Source organism: Rhinolophus hipposideros (assembly GCF_964194185.1).
Source record: "Rhinolophus hipposideros genome assembly, chromosome: 16".
In the NCBI taxonomy this organism is placed as follows: Eukaryota; Metazoa; Chordata; class Mammalia; order Chiroptera; family Rhinolophidae; genus Rhinolophus; species Rhinolophus hipposideros.
In genome coordinates, this window is record NC_138062.1 from 58,292,992 (window position 1) to 58,311,554 (window position 18,563).

The window sequence follows — 18,563 nt, forward strand, 5'->3', positions numbered from 1 at the left end:
ATATAGCTTTTCAGCAGTACCAGCCTGGAAAAAACCAACCTATTCAATTTGCATGATCTAAAGTCTTAGACTCAAAGCTGGCGGGGGTCATGTGTTTGAGCCTTTGTAAAGGATGATATTTCAACTGTGTTCCACTAGGCTGCACGTGCCCAGGGGCGTTGGCCAGGAAGCAGTGTGGGGGGCAGAGGCTCAGCGTTAGTTCAGAGGGAGCATGGACTGTGGATCAACCCAGGGAGGCCCACCGCTGCTGCCCCATGTTTCTGCCCCATGTCTGGAGTCCTCACAGAATTAATTTCTTCGCCAGCATGTCAGTTCCTCAAGAACTCGTGTTTTCTGTTTTGGTCTCCACAGTGAGACTGAGCTCGCAGACAGCGCCTGGCATCTGCTACTCAGGCTGGGAAGTACAGTTGATCCTCGATTGTAGATTCCGTATTTGCAGTTTCACCTCCTAGCTGACATGTATTTGTAACCCCCAAACCAATACTTGTGGCACTTTTGCAGACATGTGCGGAGCGGAAGACACTGAGTCTCCTGACACGCTCTGCCTTCTTGTTTCAGCTCTTGTACTGTAAACCCGTGTCCTTTTCATTGTTTAGTTAGCGGTTTGTTTGGTTCTTTTTGTATTTTTGTGGGTGCTTTCTCTGTTTCATTTGGTCCCAAGTGGAGAGCTGAAGTGCTGTGTAAGGTTCCTAAATGCGAGAAAGCTGTGATGTTCCTTACAGAGAACGCACGTGTCTTAGAGAAGCTTTATTCAGATATTTACAGTGCCATTGGCTGAGTTCAGTGTTAATGAAGCAACAGTGTAGTATATTAAATAAGGTGTCTTTAAACAGAAACACATCCCAGGAACCTACCCCAGAATTTTCTCCAGGAGCGGTGGGTCAGTATTTGCTAATTCCGTATTTGTGGTGACTATTAAACAGAACCATTATGAATAACAAGAATGGACTGTAGTTCCTGTGGCAGGTAGAATAACGCCCCTCCCCCCCCCAAGGATGTCCCTCTCTTAAGCCTTGGAGCCCATTGGTATGTTACCTTCCTGGGCACGAGGGACTTTGCTGATGGGATGAAAGGTATGGACCTGGAGATGGAGTGCCCTGGCTCTAATCATAAGAGTTAAAAATGCAAACTTTGGGGCGGCCGGTTAGCTCAGTGGGTTAGAGTGCAGTGCTCTTAACACCAAGGTCGCCGGTTCGATCCCCACGTGGGCCAGTGTGACCTGCGCCCTCCACAACTAAATTGAAACAACTACTAGACTTGGAGCTGATGGGTCCTAGAAAAACATACTTAAAGTAAATTTTTTAAAAGTTTAAAAAAGAAAGAAATGCAAACTTTTTCCTGCTGTGGTCAGAGGGAGATGTGACTGACTATGGAAGAGAGAACCAGAAGGGAGGCAGCACGAGAGCTGCCTTTGCTGGCTTTGAAGATGGAGGAAAGGGCCACCAGCCAAGGAATGCGGGCAGCCCCTGGAAGCCAGAAAAGGCGTGGATCCCCCTAGGATCCCCAGAAATGAATGCAACCCTGCCATCACCTTGATCTTAGCTGGTGAGATCCAGTTGGCCATCTGACCACGTTAAGATTTTTTGTGTGGTTTTAATGTTCCTTTGTTTGATGTATTGTGTTTTTTAAAATTATTCTTCTCCCCTGCTCTCCTCTTCTTTGGCAACCATCAGCTTGTTCTCTATATCTATGGGTGTTTCTGTTTTGTTTATTCATTTGTTTTGTTTCATTTTAGATTCCTCAAATAAGTGAAATCATATGGTATTTGTTTTTCTCTGACTTCACTTAGCATAATACCCTCTAGGTCCATCCACGTTGTCACAAATGGCAAGATTTCATTCCTTTTTTTATTGCTGAACAATATTCAATTGTCTATATGTACCACATCTTCTTTATTCCTTTGTCTATGGATGGACATCTCAGTTGCTTCCATATCTTGGCTATCACTAGTAATGGTGTAATGAACATAAGGGTGCAGATATCTTTCTGAATTCGTGTTTTCTTTTTCCTTCGGGTAAATACCCAGAAGAGGAATTGCTGGATCGTATGGCAGTTCTTTTTTGAATTTTTCAAGGAACCTCCATACTGTTTTCCATAGTGGCTGCACTGATTTATAATCCCACCAACAGTGCATGAGGGTTCCTTTTTGTCCACATCCTCGAAAGCGCTTGTTTGTTGATTAATTGATGATAGCCATTCTGCAGGAGTGAGGTGAGATCTCATTGTGGTTTAATTTGCATTTCCCTGATGATTAATGATGTGGAGCATCTTTTCACATGTCTGTGGACCATCTGTATGTCCTCTTTGGAGAAATGTCTGTTCGGGTCCTCTGCCCATTGTTTGGGTTTTTTTTGGTTAATTATATCAGTTCCTTATATTTTTTGGTTATCAACCCCTTATCAGATGTTTCATTTGCAGATAGCTCCTCCCATTTAGTAGGTTGTCATTTCCTCTGAGTGATGGTTTCCTTCACTGTGCAGAAGCTTTTTAGTTTGATGCAATCTCATTTGTTTACTTTTTCTTTTGTTTCCCTTGCCCTAGGAGACATATCTAAAAAGATACGGCTAAGAGCAATGTCAGACAATTTACTGCCTCTGTTTTCGTCTAGGAGTTTTAGTTTCAGATCTAACGTTTAAGTCTTTCATCCATTTTGAGTTTATTTTTATAAATGGTATAAGAAAGTGCCTTGCCTCCTTTGTCACAGATTAGTTGACCATATAAGTGAGGATTTATTCTACTATATTCATTATATATCTGCCTTTATTCCAGTACCATACAGCTCTGGTTATTGTAGCTTTGTGGTATAGTTTGATATCAAGACACGTCCCACTTTTTTTTTTTTCCTCAAAATTTCTTTATTTGGGGTCTTTTGTGGCTCCATATACATTTTAGGATTAGTTCTAATTCTGAGAAGAATGGCATTGGTAGTTTTTAATAGGAATTGCCCTGAATCTATAGATTGCTGCTTTAGGTAGTAAGGACATTTTCATTATTAATCCTTCCAACTCATAAGCACAGTATATCCTTCCATTTTTTTGTATCTTCTAGGAAACTTGTGTTTTAATCACTGAGTTTGTCATAATTTGTTACAGCAGCCATAGGGAACTTGTATAGGTCCACACTGTTTTAAAGCCTTGTCCAGATAAAGGTTTTCAGCTCAACCTTTAAAAGTAAGTGTGTGTGTGTGTGTGTGTGTGTGTGTGTGTCTTCATTCCTTCATTAGCTCTCGCCTTCAACTTAATGGCTGAAGTCAGCAAGAACATAGACCAGTTCCCTCTGCAAAGTTGAGTTATGAGTACTGTGCTAGGCGGGGTGGGGGGGGTCTCCCCCCAGCTTTCTTCAGTTACAGAGCTCTGTTGAGCAAATCTGAAACTGCACTGAAGTCTTTTCCTGGTTCCTGGAATCCTGCCTCACCTCCGTGACTTAAAAGCTGGTGGACTAACAGGAAATCCTCCACCCCTGTTGTTGAATGTAAATTTGAAAACCGGCTCTGTATTCAGGTTTTTATGCAAAAAACCTCTATTGCCTGTCTAAACCTTGGGGTACCACCTGGGAAACAGCACAGCAGTATCTTGACCTGTGTTGATTCCCACCAAGTCTGTAAAAAGAGGTCGGCAGTTCTCGAGTCTGATGGCACATTTCTCCCCATCACAGAGCCCGGAGGCTCCCGCCAGACACCCTTTGCTAGTGACTCCCCACATCTTCAAAAGGGACACTTCAGAATTATGTTTGGTGTTTGTTTCCAAGCCCTTAGCTCCTCTGTCCTCTGTTTTGGTGCAACCCGCGTGGCCCCTGTCTCTGCCTTTCCTCACATCATGTCCCTTTCTCCTTATTGTGTCCAGTTTCAACTTATCCTTCGAAGCTGAGTCCAGGGTCGTCTCCTTGTGAACCCTTCCTGGTTCCCTCCCCACAGGAGGAAGTGGCTTCTCCCTGCCCCTTAGCAGAGGTGCTTATGTTACCATTTCTTTGGGAGCTTATGTTATGAATCTGTTTTTCCTCTACTATACGGGGCACATATCAACAGTAAATATTTGTTGAAAAATTAAGACCAATCTTCTCAAAAGGGGGGGATCTGGCCTTGACTTTGACCCTGAACGTTCAGCTCAGGGCAAGAAAGTGTCCCAAACATGCAGGGTGGCCAAGTAATTGAAATAGGGCCAGTACAGTGACTCAGGGCCCTATGACAAGTGCCCAGAAGGGAGGTGACTGGGACATTGGCCTTGAATTTGGGCCTCAGAAGGAGACAGGAAAGGAGGACGAAGGGTTTCCTAGGCAGGCACTGGCGTGAGGCTCCCATGCTGCAGCCTGCACGTCACTGGGCTGCCCTGTTGTGTTCTCATCCCTTATCGGGGAGCCCAGACATCATCTGTCTGGGATCAGTTCTTCCAGGGGACCGGAAGCTGCCACGAGTGCTGGGTGCCGGGAGGAGGCTCTGGCTGCTAAACCATCATCCTCTGGTGGAGAGAGATTTGAATATTTTTATGGTTCCTAGCTCAGGAAGTGGGCACACCAGACACTCACCACACTGTGACAGCAGAGAGACAAGACCTGGGGAGGTGGGTGGGACAGCTTTTCTCCTGCAAAAATAAATAAATAAGTGATGAAAGCCATGGCTGCTGACGGGTGCCTTGAGTCGGCCTTGCACACCATCGTGGCAAATGTAGCAAGACCTTGTGACTTATGGTGGGGGGCCCCATGTGCCCAGAGTGTAAGTGTGGCTTCCTGGAGTGATGTGCACCATCTGGAAGGGGAGAGGGCCAAGTATCCCAGGGGCAGGAATCATGTTAGCCAGCACCCGGGCAGGGCGCCCCCGGGGTGTTCGGGGACGGCCAGCAGGCCGTGTTGTTTGGAAGAGGCGGGGTGGCCTGGAGGAGACTCTCGTGCTGCCCAGGTCGCACATGCTGGCATTAGTGCACCAGGTGCTGCTCTTGATGGAGTGTGGAGTTTCCTTCAAACCAAATTGTTTTATCTCCTGGTGCTTCGTTCCCTCCCTTCCCCCCAAATAAAGCTTCACAATTGTGTATCGCGGTCACCCATCAACAGATACACAGTAGTGCCTCGGTTTTTGAACGTCTCCGTTGACGAACATTTCGGTTTACAAATGCCGTAAACACGGAAGTAAGTGCGTGTTACTTCAGTTTTCAAACTCGCCTCGGAAGTCGAACATGCCACGTGGCTTCCGCTGAGAGCAAGACCCTGAGGCCGAGCTGTCGGCTGTTTTCGACTTTTCAGAACTCCAACGGTCTTCCGGACGGATTACGTTAGAAAACCGAGGTTCCACTCTACTTGGTGCCAGGAGTTTCCTGGTGTCCGGGTTAGACCCGGTTACCGATCTCTAGGGCCTTCTGGTACAACGGAAGAGTGAGCGATCAGCCTGCTGTCGACACAGTGTTCGAGGTCTCAGTGTGGGGAGATGTGTGTGCAGGAGCACAAAGCCCTTGTAGGAGGGCCACCCAGGATGTCATGTTCCCTCTTTTTTTCTTTCCTTTCTCCCCCCCTTTTTCTGCCTCCCCCCGAATCCGGTTCAAGCCTCTGTCTCTCAGTCTAGTCGTGTAGGACACAGCTCTCTGGCTCATGCTGGTGTTATGAGCCTTGTGCTCCCCCAGCTGAGGCAGTCGGTCGCCGCTCACAGAGCTCAACGACCAGCAGAGCCGTCATTGGTCGGTCGCTCACAGCAGCTCTCGCCGGCTGCCGGCCGCTCCTGGCAGCTCCTAGTAACCCACGACAGCGCAGCAGCCCACGGCTGCTCACGGCAGCCCAGCTCCAGGGAGAGCCACTGTTCACAGTCTTAGCTGTAGAGGGCGCAGCTCACTGGCCCATGTGGGAATCGAACCGGTGACCTTGGCGTTAGGAGCACATTGTTCCAACCACCTGAGCCACTGTCCAGCCTATCTTGTTCCTTCTTAAAGAAGGGTCCACACTAAACCTTTCACTCCAGAAACCCGGCATTCTCACTGCACCATCATCCAGGTCACTCAGCAGACCCTGCTTCTGAGCGTGGCGTACTCCGTGGACCCCTCCAGCTGCCTGCGCATGGCCCTCCTTGCCTCGTTCCTCCCTCCAGACAGCATGACGCAGGCCATGACAGGCTCGTGTTTGTAGGACAGTTTGTGATTTTTAAATCATGTTCACACCCAAGTGCCACAGCACATCGTCAGCATCACCCCACTTTACAGTTGAGGAAACTGAGGCTCAGAGGTCCACATTCTTGCTTAAAGTGAGCCTGGTGGACAGAGCCAGCTCCAGTGTCCGTTCTGCCATCCAGGCCCCCTCTGCTGCACACATTCCTGGCATCGCCTCGGGACACTGGGCACACCTGTGTTTTGACTGGTTACTGACACACCTGAGAGTGAGCTGGTGGAGGGTGGGGCCTGTACACAGGTATGTATTTATTATCTCAACAAATAGTGACTGCCTCCGCACCTCCTGGGCGGCAGCCCCGTGCTGCCCTGACTCTGTCACTGTAGCTGGCACTGCTGATGATGGAGTTACTGGTTGGGGGTGGGGTGTGTGGGTGGGAAGGTGAGGCGAGGCTGCCCCCAGTGGAGTGGCTGGGATGAAGATGAGCCTCGGGAGGAGAAAGGGCCCCTGAGACCTGCTCTTCTGTGTCTGTGGGCTGAGGTGGGGCCCGGGCACCTCGAAATCCCAGTGCTCACCCATCACTGGGGCCTGAGTGGTGATGACAGTAAGCTGTGCGTCGGCAAGGCCTGGATATACATCCTGAGGAAGGAAAAGCCCCCCGGCTCTGTTCCCTGCAGGTCAGGTGGCTAGCAGCCGGGGACAGGAGCCGTTTGCCCTGGTGACCGCCAGGAACCACCCGCCTGGCCCTGGCAGCTCCCGCCTTCTCAGCCCTCTTGGTTTCCTCATCTGTGTGCTGAGGCTGGCCAGTGATTCTGAGATTCCTTCCAGCTCTAGGTTTCCAAGACTGACATTGCAGTTTAGGACAGGTGTCCCTGCACAAAAAGGGTGACAGTACAGCTGTGCAGGCTGGCAGGATGCCGGCATCTAACATGTGGCCCCAGCTCGCCGTCCCATCACTAACCCACAGCAGGGTCTGCGGGTCCGCTAACCCCTGGTCTGTGGTGCCAGGAGCTGTCCCAGGATCATGACCTGAAAAAAACTGGTCTTGGTGACTCTGAGCCACCATGAGGAGTCACCTGTCAGCTGAGCCTGTTGTCACCACCTTGGTGTGACAGGTGAACAGTGGAGCCAGGTGAGGATACATTCCTCAGTGCCTACTCAGAGCTTCCGCCTGGGGGTGTCTCGTGGAGAAGCTCAGGGCACACTCTGCCCTCCCCAGTGATCCACGGGACAATAACAGCATCCCTCTCCGTTCCAGCGGGCGTGTTTCGGGCTGTTTCTGTTTGCCTGTCAGCCTTCCTTTCCTGTGTCCTGTCCCCCCAAACCACAGACCCCGTCACTTCCAGGGAGGTTCTTGTTGATAAGAAACCAGCCCACTCTGGGAGCAGGGTCCTCTGGATGCGAGCCAGCCTGGGCCTGGCTTGCTCAGATTTTTTGTCTTTGCAAATTTTCCTGAACGTTTGCTCTCTGGGGTAGGAGGCAGCTGTGGGCAGACCTTGGGCAGAGAGTGGAGAACTAGCCTGGCAGCCTCTGGCCAGAATACCAGCCTAACTTGAACTTCCCATAAACAAGCAGCATAAAGGAAAATAGGGGAGGGGACACTGTCATCCAGCCAGCTCCTGAGTCCCCTGTCCTCCTAGCCCAGCCCCTGTGGGGTGCTAGGAGGAGGCAGACCACTGTGAGGTGGGATCCACCCAGCGCTTCCTGGTCTCAGATGCCGTTCTGAGCGTGCTGACGGCAGTGACGGGCCGCTCACCTCGAGCTCACAGTTCAGTGGGAGGAGGGCCGTGACGAGGTAGGGATGAGGTGGGTGCCTTGCAGAACAGAAAACAGCCTGGTCCCAGGTGACGTCCAAGGGAGGCAGGGGCTTGAGAGGAGGTGCCAGTAGTGTGATGGGAGAGGCAGCCAGCAGCCAGGTTCCTCCTGCCTGGATACGGAGGTGGGTGATGGAGAATCAGGCAGTTCCTGGAAGAGGGAGCTTCTCATTAGTTAGACCTTTAGACATGGAAAGGATCTTCGAGACAGGGAGAAGGTGTCTGTGTTCCAGAAGGCAGGGGCTCTGGGCTGTTAGGTCGGCCAGTTGTCCATCCTCGCTTGTCGTCGTTGGGGTACCTGTGGCCCCTCACTGAGACTTGTGCTCGGTACCTCCAGCCCCTTGCACAGTAGGCTGTGGTTCCAGTGTTTGATGCAGAGGTGCCTCGGTGCTTTCCAGGGGCCTGGCAGCTCTGCCTGACGGGATTTCCAGGCCCTATTTCCCAGGCCTTCCTGAAGGGCTCTTGCATCATTGGCAACAGAGGAGTCTGCAGAAACACCTTATCATTTCTGCACATGAGGGGAGCAGACTCACGCTCTGCCAGCTGGACTGGAGGCTGCTGGCCAGCAGTTCCGCATGGGGAGCCCAGCTCACTGTTAGTGGCACAGAGCTGGCACTGCCCTGCCACGCAGGCCCCAGGGGATGGATCGCTTCATTTGTTTGTGGGTTGGGTGTTTCTTTTTATAAATTTTTGTCTGAACGTGATTTTCCCACTTGTGTGACAGGCAACTCTCCCGCCCCGTCCCCAAGATGAGAAATTAAAATGTAGGAGGCTGATGTATATCCAGGTATTTTTTACCTGGCGAGAGATCCTGGTGCAACTTGTTCCTAGGAGGTGAGCCTCAGTCAAGGGCTGGCATCTCAGTCGGGTAAAACCCCTCGGCACAGCCAGGGGTGCTGGCCTGCATCGGACCTGCTTCCAGGGGCCTGGGACACTCTCCTGGCCAGGCGGGACCCAGTCCTGAGCCTCTGTCTCAGCAGACTCCTGCTCGTTATTAGTCAACTCCCTCATCCTCTCAGCACCCTGACAGGCCTGGGCAGTCCCTGAAAATGAGGAAACAGATCAGAGATGCAGGGGCAGCATCCAGAGTGGGTGATATAAGACTTTGGGGACCCAGTTATTCCTCCTGTCTGGCTTGGTGTCACACACATGCACACAAACACACACACTATACTGCCTGACCTTGGGCAAGGCACGTCACTTCCTGGAGCCTTCGTTGTCCCATTTATAAAGTGGAGGCGCTTGCCCAGAGGCTGCAGCTGGGCCAGGTGGGCACTAGAGATCCCAGCTGGCTCTGTCCCTTCCCCTTGGGGTTTTCAAGGATGACAAAAGGGCCAGCAAGACAGCAAACCCAAGGAGCTATGTAGTATCAGCTGTATCTCATAGAAGCATTAAAAAATGCAAATTATGTGATTCCTTCTCAGCTCCAGCAGGCCTGCCCCCACTCCAAGCCGTAAGTGCTGTAGAAGCCGGCTTTCCTCAGCCAGCAGAACGTGGAGCCCTCCCAGCACCTGTGGGGCCCCTTCCTCCCCTATGGACTCTGAGATTAACCAGGGGACTGGTTAACCGTGACTGACAGACTGTGGGGAACAGTTTTTGTTAAGTGCTTCTGCTTTCTTTTGGGGAAACTTAATGGCTTCTTAATGGAAATCCCAGGACTGCCGATCATTAGAGTTGAAGCTGGGCCAGTGCTCTGGTTCGTAGATGAGGAAGTTGGGAGGGTCCCCAAGGAGCCAGGACTCGGAGTCCTGGTGTCCTGACCCCAGGCCACTGCCCACTGCAGTGTGGCGGGGCCAGGCCTCTGTGCAGACTGGCTGTGAGGGAAAACTCTGCCACCCCACACAGGCCAACACTCAGCCTGCCCTCTCTGCCTGCCATCCACGTGGTGGGCAGGCCAGGCCAGGTGGGTCCCTTGTCACCCAGCCTCCAGGGACTGCTGAGTCACCGGGGGGAAGGGAGGGAGGTGCCTTCCTCAAACAGGGTTGAGGCCATAGCACCTTGCAGCCACCTGTGTCCGCCCAGCCCTGCACTCTTCCTTTGTGCCCCCTGGTCACAGAGCCCTCCAGCCCTCAGGTCCTCCTGGGCCCCTGCACCTGTTTTGTTAACCGCTCCTTTGGAAGTGGCCTGGCACAGCCCCCACTCCCCTCCGACCCACCCTGTCCAGAGCAGCCTTTTGTGGGGGGCAAAGGGGCCAGCGAGAGTTGGCCTTCAGGGTGATTTGGGCGTAGAGCGTGGGGCCACTAATTGGTCAGGTGGTATCTCCTCCACCCACATGCTGTGCCAGGTGATATGCTGGGTGACAGCAGAAACCAGTACATAGGGTCTCTGTGCCCCAGGAGGTTGCCCTCAGCTACTGGGGACAAACATGGGATGATACGTGGGGTGCCGTTAGAACTCGAAAGCACTCTGAAAGGTGGGGCTCTAACAGGAAGTCATGCCAAAGCAGAAATTAGGCCAGAGCAGAAGTGGTGGGAAGAGGGGGAGCAGTCCAGAGGCTGAGGCACACAGATGGGGCAGGCGCCTGGAGAGGGTGGCAGGCCCCACTGTGCTGAGGGTTCTGGACAGGACGCTAGGGCAGGGCCTGGGAGGGGAGACCAGCGAGGAGGCTGCCCAGGGCTCCTGGGGAGAAAAGTGATACAAGTCCAGGCCGGGGGAGGGGGGCTTTTGGGGGCTCACAGTTCCCTCCTGAAGGATTCCAGAGGCTCATCAGGAAAGCACTGTGACAGCGGCATGAGGAGCGAGCCAGGCACTCGTGGAGGCCTGGTGACTGATGTCAGCAAAGAAAAATTCTTTTCAGTCCAGAGCTGAAGGGGCAGCTCTCTGAGTGTCAGCCCTGGAGGAACCTCTGGCTTTGGGTACTGGCACCTGCAAAAGGAGGCTGGGGCTTTAAGACGAGGCCTCGGGTGCACCCCAGTTGTATCTCGAGGAGCTTTGTCATCCGGCTTACCACTCCGTCTTGACAGTCACTTTGTGATTGTTTCCCATCTGTCATCGCCACTTCCTCTAAAGTCAGTTCTTTCCAATGGCCAGTTCCCAGTTTGCTCCCAGTGTCGGTACCGTGTCCAGCTCAGACTCTTGGATTAAGCCACATAAATGACTGAGAAGATTCTTTTTCTTTTGCTTATGGGTTTGCCCCCTCGTTTTAACAGCATATGCCAGGCTAGGAAGTGGCAGCTGAGGCTTCACGTGGCAGTCAGCTCACTGCCTTCCAGCCAGAAAAGCGTTTATCATCTCATGCTGGCCAGGAGTCCTGCTCTCTAGCTGTCGCAGCTGGGAGCCAGGCAGCCCTGCCATGCATGTGTGTTGGAGGCTGTGGGGCTTAAACCACCCTAAGATTTGTCTTAAATAGCTGGCACTGCTGGGCGCAGAAAACTACCTAGACTGCAAGAAGGCCCCTGTGCCAGGCTCCCTTCCCCAGTAACAGTCAGGCCCTCCTCGGCTGGGAGATCTCACAGCTGGCTTGTCCCTGCAGCCTGGGGGACCCGAGGGTTCTGTTCTGCTTCTGAACTGGTTTCTGATCCACCAGCCCCAGGCCCAAGCAACCTCCCCTTCTGCTGAGAGAACACCTTGAGCTTCAAAAGTCACTCCTGCTGCTGCCAGAACTCAGTTGCCAACAGACGCGTGACACAGTAGCCTGGAGGTGTGTCTCGGGGGCCGTTTCTGCCCCTTGGGGCCTGATCTGGTGCCCAGTTTGGAATTTCCACATGAAAAGTAACTTCAAAAGCTTTTCCCTGGTTGATCGTTTCCACCATTCCTATTCACAAAGCTGCTTCTTAAAACAACACTTAGGTTTGATCACCAGGTGGAGAGAAAATGAAGGGTACCAGCAAATCCAGGGAAATTTCCGAGTTCCCAGGATGCTGAAGGAAGTTCTGATGTGTCAGAACACCTCCCTCCGTGGGGTTAACAAAAGGGTGATGACTTACTCTTTCAGTCAGTTTGCAAGTATTTTCAAAGGACCTGTGATGGACGAGGTCTCTTCCTGGCTGCCAGAGACTCAGTCTTACGCTCACCGTCTCCTTGGCTTAAGGGGTTGGTTTCTATCCTCTGGTTCCTCCCAGTCGGGCTATGAAGGTTCATTTGGATACAAATGATGTTTCTGTGGCCTCTGCTTCGGTGGCACCTCTCCCTGGCCCCTGTGGGTCACTGCCCAGCCCCATGCCCTGTGGCCTTCACTCAGAGCCACGTGGGAGCTCTGAGCTGCCTAGAATCAGCACCGCCCCCATCAGCAAGCATTTCATAATCGAGCCACTCACAAGGGCCCAGGCTTTGGAAGTCATCCTGAGTATCCTGGCAACACTGGGGGCCACCGAAGGTTTTCTGGGCAGGGACAGACACGTTGAGAGCAGCCAGTGCACTGCGCACGTTACCTCCCCAGAAGCATGCTTGGCCCAGCTTTCCAGAAAGAGAGTCTGGTTAGCCAAAGAACGCACCCTCTCCTGTCTCTGCCAGCATCTCCAAGTCGGGGGCCCAGGAGCTCAGGCAGAGCACGGAGGTTGAGAAGGCCAGCAGCTTCATGTGTCGGCCAGGCAGCAAACCAGCTGGGGCTCTGCCCGTGTCGTGGGCTGAGTCACGAGACAGGAGACCATAATGGAAACCAGAGGGATTGATTTGAGGTGTTTGGCACACATCTCTCCAGATGTTAGAGGCCAGCAGGGAGGGGAGTTGCAGTTGGATTTAGAGGCGAATGGGTGCTCCTTCCCTCCCTTCCCATCCCCGTGCCTTCATCCCAGCTCAGGAATTTCTCAGCCCTGTCCAGGGCCATCATGGTCCTTCTTGGGCTGCCCATGTCCGAGCACTCTGCACACAGGACGCCTCCCCACGGCCCTCGGAAGCCCACACCCTTCCGGCCAGGCCTGCGCAGGCCCCCGGCTTCACCCCATCCCATCGCTGACCAGTCCTCCAGTACCGGGCGCCGCGCAGGATGGACCAGCCAGCCTGGCAGGTCTGGGCGCAGCGCCTCCACTTACAGCTCCCCGGGCTTTAAGTTCTCCTGACTCATCCCTCGGTTTGCTCATCTGTAAATGGGTGCACCAGTCACTCCACTGACGTCAAGCAGATGTGACAATCGACCTCATGCAGGAACGTGCCTACACGGTCCTGGTGCATGGCGGCCTTTGTGCCCCTGAACCTGAGTCTCACCCAAAACGCCCGGCTCTGCCTGTTGGGACCCTGCCCTTCCTTTGAGGAGCAGGGGGCGTTTTGGGCTGTGCGGTCATCCAGCCAGGAGAACATCCCGCTGCCATGTTGGCGTGTTTGCTCCTCCCTGCTGCTCTCATCACCTTCTCTGTGTTGCCGTCACTTCTGACATTCTCGTCTCCCTCACTAGAGGGCGCTCCTCAAGGCCAGGCCCGCCTCCCGCTCCAGACACGGTTCATCCCATTACCTGGCAGTCGCCTAGCGCTGCCTCTGACTCCTGTCCAGACAGGGGTTGCTAGATGGAGCCAGAGTGCTCACGCCTGAGAGCCGAGCGTCCCAGCGCCTCAGCCGGGAGGGCCAGCCACTGACCCAGACCCTGACGGTGCCTCTTACAGGGCCCAGAGGCAGGTGGCTGGGCCCTCCCCCTCTGTCTCCATGCCGATGGCTCTGGCTCTCCAGCCAGTGCCCACGAACCGCTTCTCTGTGCCTGGTCCTGGGCTGGGCCCTTAACGCTGAGGAGCGGGCTGCTCCTTAGCGCTGGTGGGAAGTGTCACCGTAGTGCACTCCCAGACGGGCAGGGAGAAGTCAGCCGGGCAGAGGGCAGGTGGGGAGGCTGCCCCAGACCCTGGCCTGGGCCAGGAGAGGACAGGAGGCCCAGCTGTTACCTGGTCATGGAGCGCTCACATGGCCACCCAGAGCATGCTGGCTGCACGAGGTGCGAGTACATTGATCAGGAAACGTGGAGCACCCATCGCAGACGAGGCTCCACGCAGCCGTTTATCTCCCCTCCTCCCTCTTCCTCCTTTTTTTTTCTTCTGAAACTCTTAATGCATCAGAGCAAATTGTCTGTTTGGGTCACAGAGCCTGCAGATTGGCCCGTTTATTTTCCATGTCATATTGATCAGGTTTCTCTGCTGAGATGGTTCAATTACGAGGCCTGTGGTTGGCACTGCCGTCCCGCTTGGCAGGGTTCAAATTGGTCCTCCAGCTGCCACCAAGCGGCCGCTGCAGATGTGCCTGCCCTGTGAGGGGCAGCCGTTGTCCAGCATCTCTGGGTGAAAGCTTCTCCTGCCTTGTTTCCTGCTTCGCTCCTCCAGTGGCTGCCCTGCCAGCCCTCGGCACACAGCAGCTTTTCAGTGCCTTTTGTGGACTGTCCCAGGGCACATTCTCTTTCTCTCCTGCCTGTCAGAGTCCTTGCTCCTCTCCAAAGAGAGGCAGAAGTCTAGAGCGCTGAGGAACGCCAGCCTTTGAAAGACCAGCCCCCTTCTCAGACTAGTCTTTACTGTTAGTGCCCGCAGGCAGCACGTGAGGACAGAAATCACAGGTGCTGTAGGATGAAGCCCCACCTCCGTTCCAGGCCTTTTCACTTCCCCGGTGCCTGGTCACAGCTGTCAGACAATTCAAAACCCTGAGATCGGCCTGAATAGGTCAGCCCATTGCAGTCACTTGTGGGCATGTCATAAATGGGCCATTCAGAGTCCGGGAGGGATGGGGTCTGGGGGTTCCCAGGAGAGTAGCCTGAGTGGGCCGGGACTGGGGGAACATGAGCAGGACCGGGGGCCTCTTTTACTCCCTCACTGGCAGTAACCACCCCTGTAGTCTAAGCCGCAATTTGAACTTGGGGGAACACGGAGCTGTGCACCCCACTCTGCAGCCTGGGCTGAGGGCAGGTCACCCTATTCCCAAAGGTTACAAATACTAACATGGTGTGAGTCCATCTATGCCATTTCCAGGAAAGCTACCTGTAGAGCGAGAGACAGCAGAACACGGGTTGCCTGGGGTGGGGGCAGGATGGCCGGTGGACGGCTGGAGGGAACTTCCTGCAGCCCTGGAGGTGCGGCTCTGACCCCGAATTCAGGTGCTGCCACTGAAACTCATCAAAGTGTGTGCTCATGGTGGGTGGGTCGTGTGCTCGGCCGGCCATGCCTCGGTAAAGCCGTATAAATAGAGACAGACACCGGCAGGTCGGTGCCCAGAGGTGTCCCAGAGCAGCCCTCGGCATCACCGGGCCAGCTCCCCCCACCCTGCCCACCGGAGCAGACCCTGCTCCAGGCCCTCCGTGGAGCACACAGCCCACGTGCTGCCCGAGGCCCATGCTGTGCCAGTGTAGGAGGAATGCAGCCACCAACCAGGCAGGCATGGCCTCTCTTCACAAGCTCACGTCGGTGCTAGACAGACAAAACAGACGGAGTTCCAGGTGGAAAGTGAAATATGCCGTGCAGGCAGCGCCAGGCCGCGGGCACCGGAGAGCACAGTGCCAGGGCTGGGGCTGGGATGTGAGACAAGAGCCAGCCTCACGGGCCCAAGAAGCGCCCCGCAGGCAAGAGGCCACTGCATGTTGGACTGTGGTGGCCTCTCCCACACTGACTTACCACCTTGGGTTGTACCTGAACTGGGACGTCTCAGGGGACCTTCCAGCTTGGGCTGGGCCCTGTGTTGGCACCAGTGTGGCTTTCACAGCGACAGCCATTGTAGGGCTCACTGCTGTTGCCTCAGGCTGTGACCCAGCCAGGTGGGGCCCAAGAGACATTGTTTTCCACACACCACCAAGGTCACGGCCCTGCGGGAGATTGGGCAGCCTCCTACCCTGCCAGCCTCCAGCGGGGGGCTTTCCCTCCACACCGTGAGCTCCTGGGGTCCCTGCCTGTTCATTAGATGTGAGAGGAACAGTGGGCTTCAGTCCACAGCCTGCTGGGCCCCACCAGGCGCTGTGCCTCAGTTTCCTCCTCCTGTTTGTAGGGAGCACCAAGCGACGGGGTGTGGGAGGCGGCCTGTCATTTGGAATGCAGACTAGACTCCACAGTAGACATGTTATTTCCACAGCAACATCTGCCACTCTTGTCGGCCCCACAGACGCGTACAAACCTGCGTAGGACTGAAGTGTCGGGGTGGTGGCCTCCCCCATGGACAGGGTATCCCCAGCCCCATGATCCCTCCATCCAGACAGCGAGTGTCCCGACCCCGAGCATGCAGGGTTGGCCACTAGCCCCTCCACAGCCCCTAGGAAAGCCGGCTCCATCTACCCAAAGGTGCTGCCTCATAACCCACACATGGTTGCCAGCTCTGCCCGTAGACCACTCGGGTTCCCTCTCCACTGGGCATGGTGTGTGCCCCACACTCTTCACTGTGTCCCTTCCTTGCTGGATTCACATGCGGCTTCTTTGGTTTTCCCGTTTCCTTTTGACCTCTTGTCATCTTTCCATCTGTTTCTGCCTGTTGCAAAACTGAGCCTTGGAGAGAAGGGACGTGGGGACGATCAGCCACCTCCTATGGGACTTAAGCCCAGAGCTCCCAGGCAGGGGTAGGGTGGGAAGCCTGGTAGGAGCCCAGTGGTTCCTCCAAGGCCCCCCAGTGCCCGAGTGCAAGGACAGCCTGGTCAATCTGGAACAGAGTGCCGGGTTCCCAGGGGAGACCGGGAGGTGACACTCTCGTGGGACCTGGAAGAGGCTGCAGGGCCTGCCTGCGCCTCTGCCCTCAGAGGAAGGGGCTCTTCCCTGGGGGAGCGGCTCCCGGCAGTGCCTCACGCCAAGCAGGCTGCCTGGCCCCAGTGCCGTCGGCCCGGAAGGTGTGGTTTCGAGCACCGGCGCTTCAGCTGCCCTTCCATTTCACCAGAAGAGAGTCTCACGTCAAGCGGCTCAGTCACTTCCCTCTCTGGCAACCACCGAATTTGAGAACATCCTGTTTTACCATAATCAAAAGAAGTGAAACTGTCCCATGAAATAAAGTGGAACACCCAAAATGCTTAGGGGAGTCCAAGGTCTTTCCTTACGAAGTCCTTAGCAGACGCTGGAGGGCAGCCCCTGCCTCTCCTCTGAGATCGCTTAGAGCACGGTGCACAGCAGCTGCAGGTGGTGACAGTCCCTGGCTGGTCCCTGCACCAGCCCCACTTCCTTCCTGACCCCCACGGCAGCCCCCGCACTCCTCTCACCTGTGCCCAGTCCCCGCCTGGGGTGTGGCCAAGTTGAGAATCACTGACTTTCAGGGACACATTGTCCCTGTTGACCCTGGTGGGGGGCACAGCAGCTAAAGACAGTCTAGGCCTGCCCTGGACTTCTCAGTCCTCTTGGAGGGACAAGACGCGCAGGGAAAGTAACAGTGGTCAGAGGCGTGGGCAGCACGGATATCCAGTGCTCACCAGGTGCACCCCTTTGTGCATACCTGTTGCCCCATTCTACAGAGGGAAAAGCTGAGGCCCAATAAAGCCGATTGCCCAAGACCACACAAGTAGAGGGCAGTGGACCCGTCCTGTGCACCAGTGGTCTGGGCACCCCTGCAGGCTGGTTGCCACCGGGCAACCTCAGGAGCCCCAGGAGGGGTCTTCGGATGGGTGGGCAGAGACTGCTACCGGGCCATCAGGATGTGTGTGCATGCGTGCGTGTATGCATGTGATTAAACATGAAGAACGTGCCAGAGTGCTGTTCAGATGTGTGTGTGCACATGCATATGCATAAGTGACTTCCAGGAACCATGACAGTTGGCCTGTGTGGGGCAGGTCTTTCCCTCTCGCTCGGCTCTTGTCAAACACAGCAGTTCCCACGTTCACTCAGCCTCAGGACTGCAGACGTGCTTGCTTCTCAGGCGCCTCTGCAGGATGCATTTGGGGGAAGTGCCATACCAGTGATCCATGAGCTTGCTGCTGAGAGGCAGGAATTTGATGGGGAGTGGGAAGCGTGCAATTCCCTGAGTGAAGAGGATCGGTGACCCTCGTCACCACACACCTATAGCTGAACTGTGGCACCGCAGCCCCAGGAGGGACCTTCACTCTCAGCTGTGGTTGGTCTGCATGGTGTACATGGCCCTGCCTGGTTGGCACTCTCGGGTGCTCTGGAGCCGTTGGCACAGCCTGGCAGGCTGGGCATGGAGGACGTTCAGCAGAAGGTGCCCCTGTCCTGGTTGAAGGGGTGTGTAGATTTGGAGCCAGGGCCTTGCTCGGCCACCCATCTTGCTGTCAGTGGCCAAGTTCAGCATCCCTGGGAAGCCATCAAGCATATCCTGACCCCGCGTTCTCCCGTCAGCAGCAGACGTGCTTGGAAGGCTCCTGGGGCCTCTTTTCCTGAGACTCACACTCTTTTCTCTTGTTCTGTTTCCCCCCCGCCCCCAGCTGGTCAGTGAGAAGGTTGGAGGAGCTGAAGGGACCAAGCTTGATGATGACTTCAAAGAGATGGAAAAGGTAACGGGAGAAGTGCTGCCCGTCTGACCCCTGGCACTGTTCACCCAGCACTCCATGGGGCCCAGCTCTGACCGCTGGGGGCTGGGAAGGCTTATGAGGATGGACTAGACAGGTAGCAGGGCTCCCCCAGCCCTGGGCAGGCAGCCCCCAGAGCAGTGGGCCATGAGGCAGGTAGGGCCCGGGGAGAAGGACAAGAGCTATCCAGGTGGTTTTGAAACCCCACATGCTGTCTCTTTACAGAAGGTGGATGTTACCAGCAAGGCTGTGGCGGAAGTACTGGCCAGAACCATTGAATACCTGCAGCCCAACCCAGGTAAGGGTGTCAGCTGCGAGGGTCTGCCCCTGACTCCTCAGGTCTC

At 54.8% G+C, this 18,563-nt stretch overlaps 1 protein-coding gene across 3 annotated transcripts in view; it reads left to right on the plus strand.

Moving 5' to 3' along the window:
* The window catches only part of SH3GL1 (SH3 domain containing GRB2 like 1, endophilin A2), a gene marked incomplete at its 3' end in the record, with an annotated part of 42,455 nt that overhangs the window by 10,752 nt on the left and 13,140 nt on the right, over positions 1–18,563 (plus strand). For all 3 annotated transcript variants that reach the window (XM_081075989.1, XM_081075987.1, XM_081075988.1), the window contains exons 2-3: positions 18,136–18,204; positions 18,445–18,517. In XM_081075989.1, coding sequence (XP_080932115.1) covers positions 18,136–18,204; positions 18,445–18,517 — 142 coding nt within the window. The remainder of the gene's footprint in view (positions 1–18,135; positions 18,205–18,444; positions 18,518–18,563) is intronic.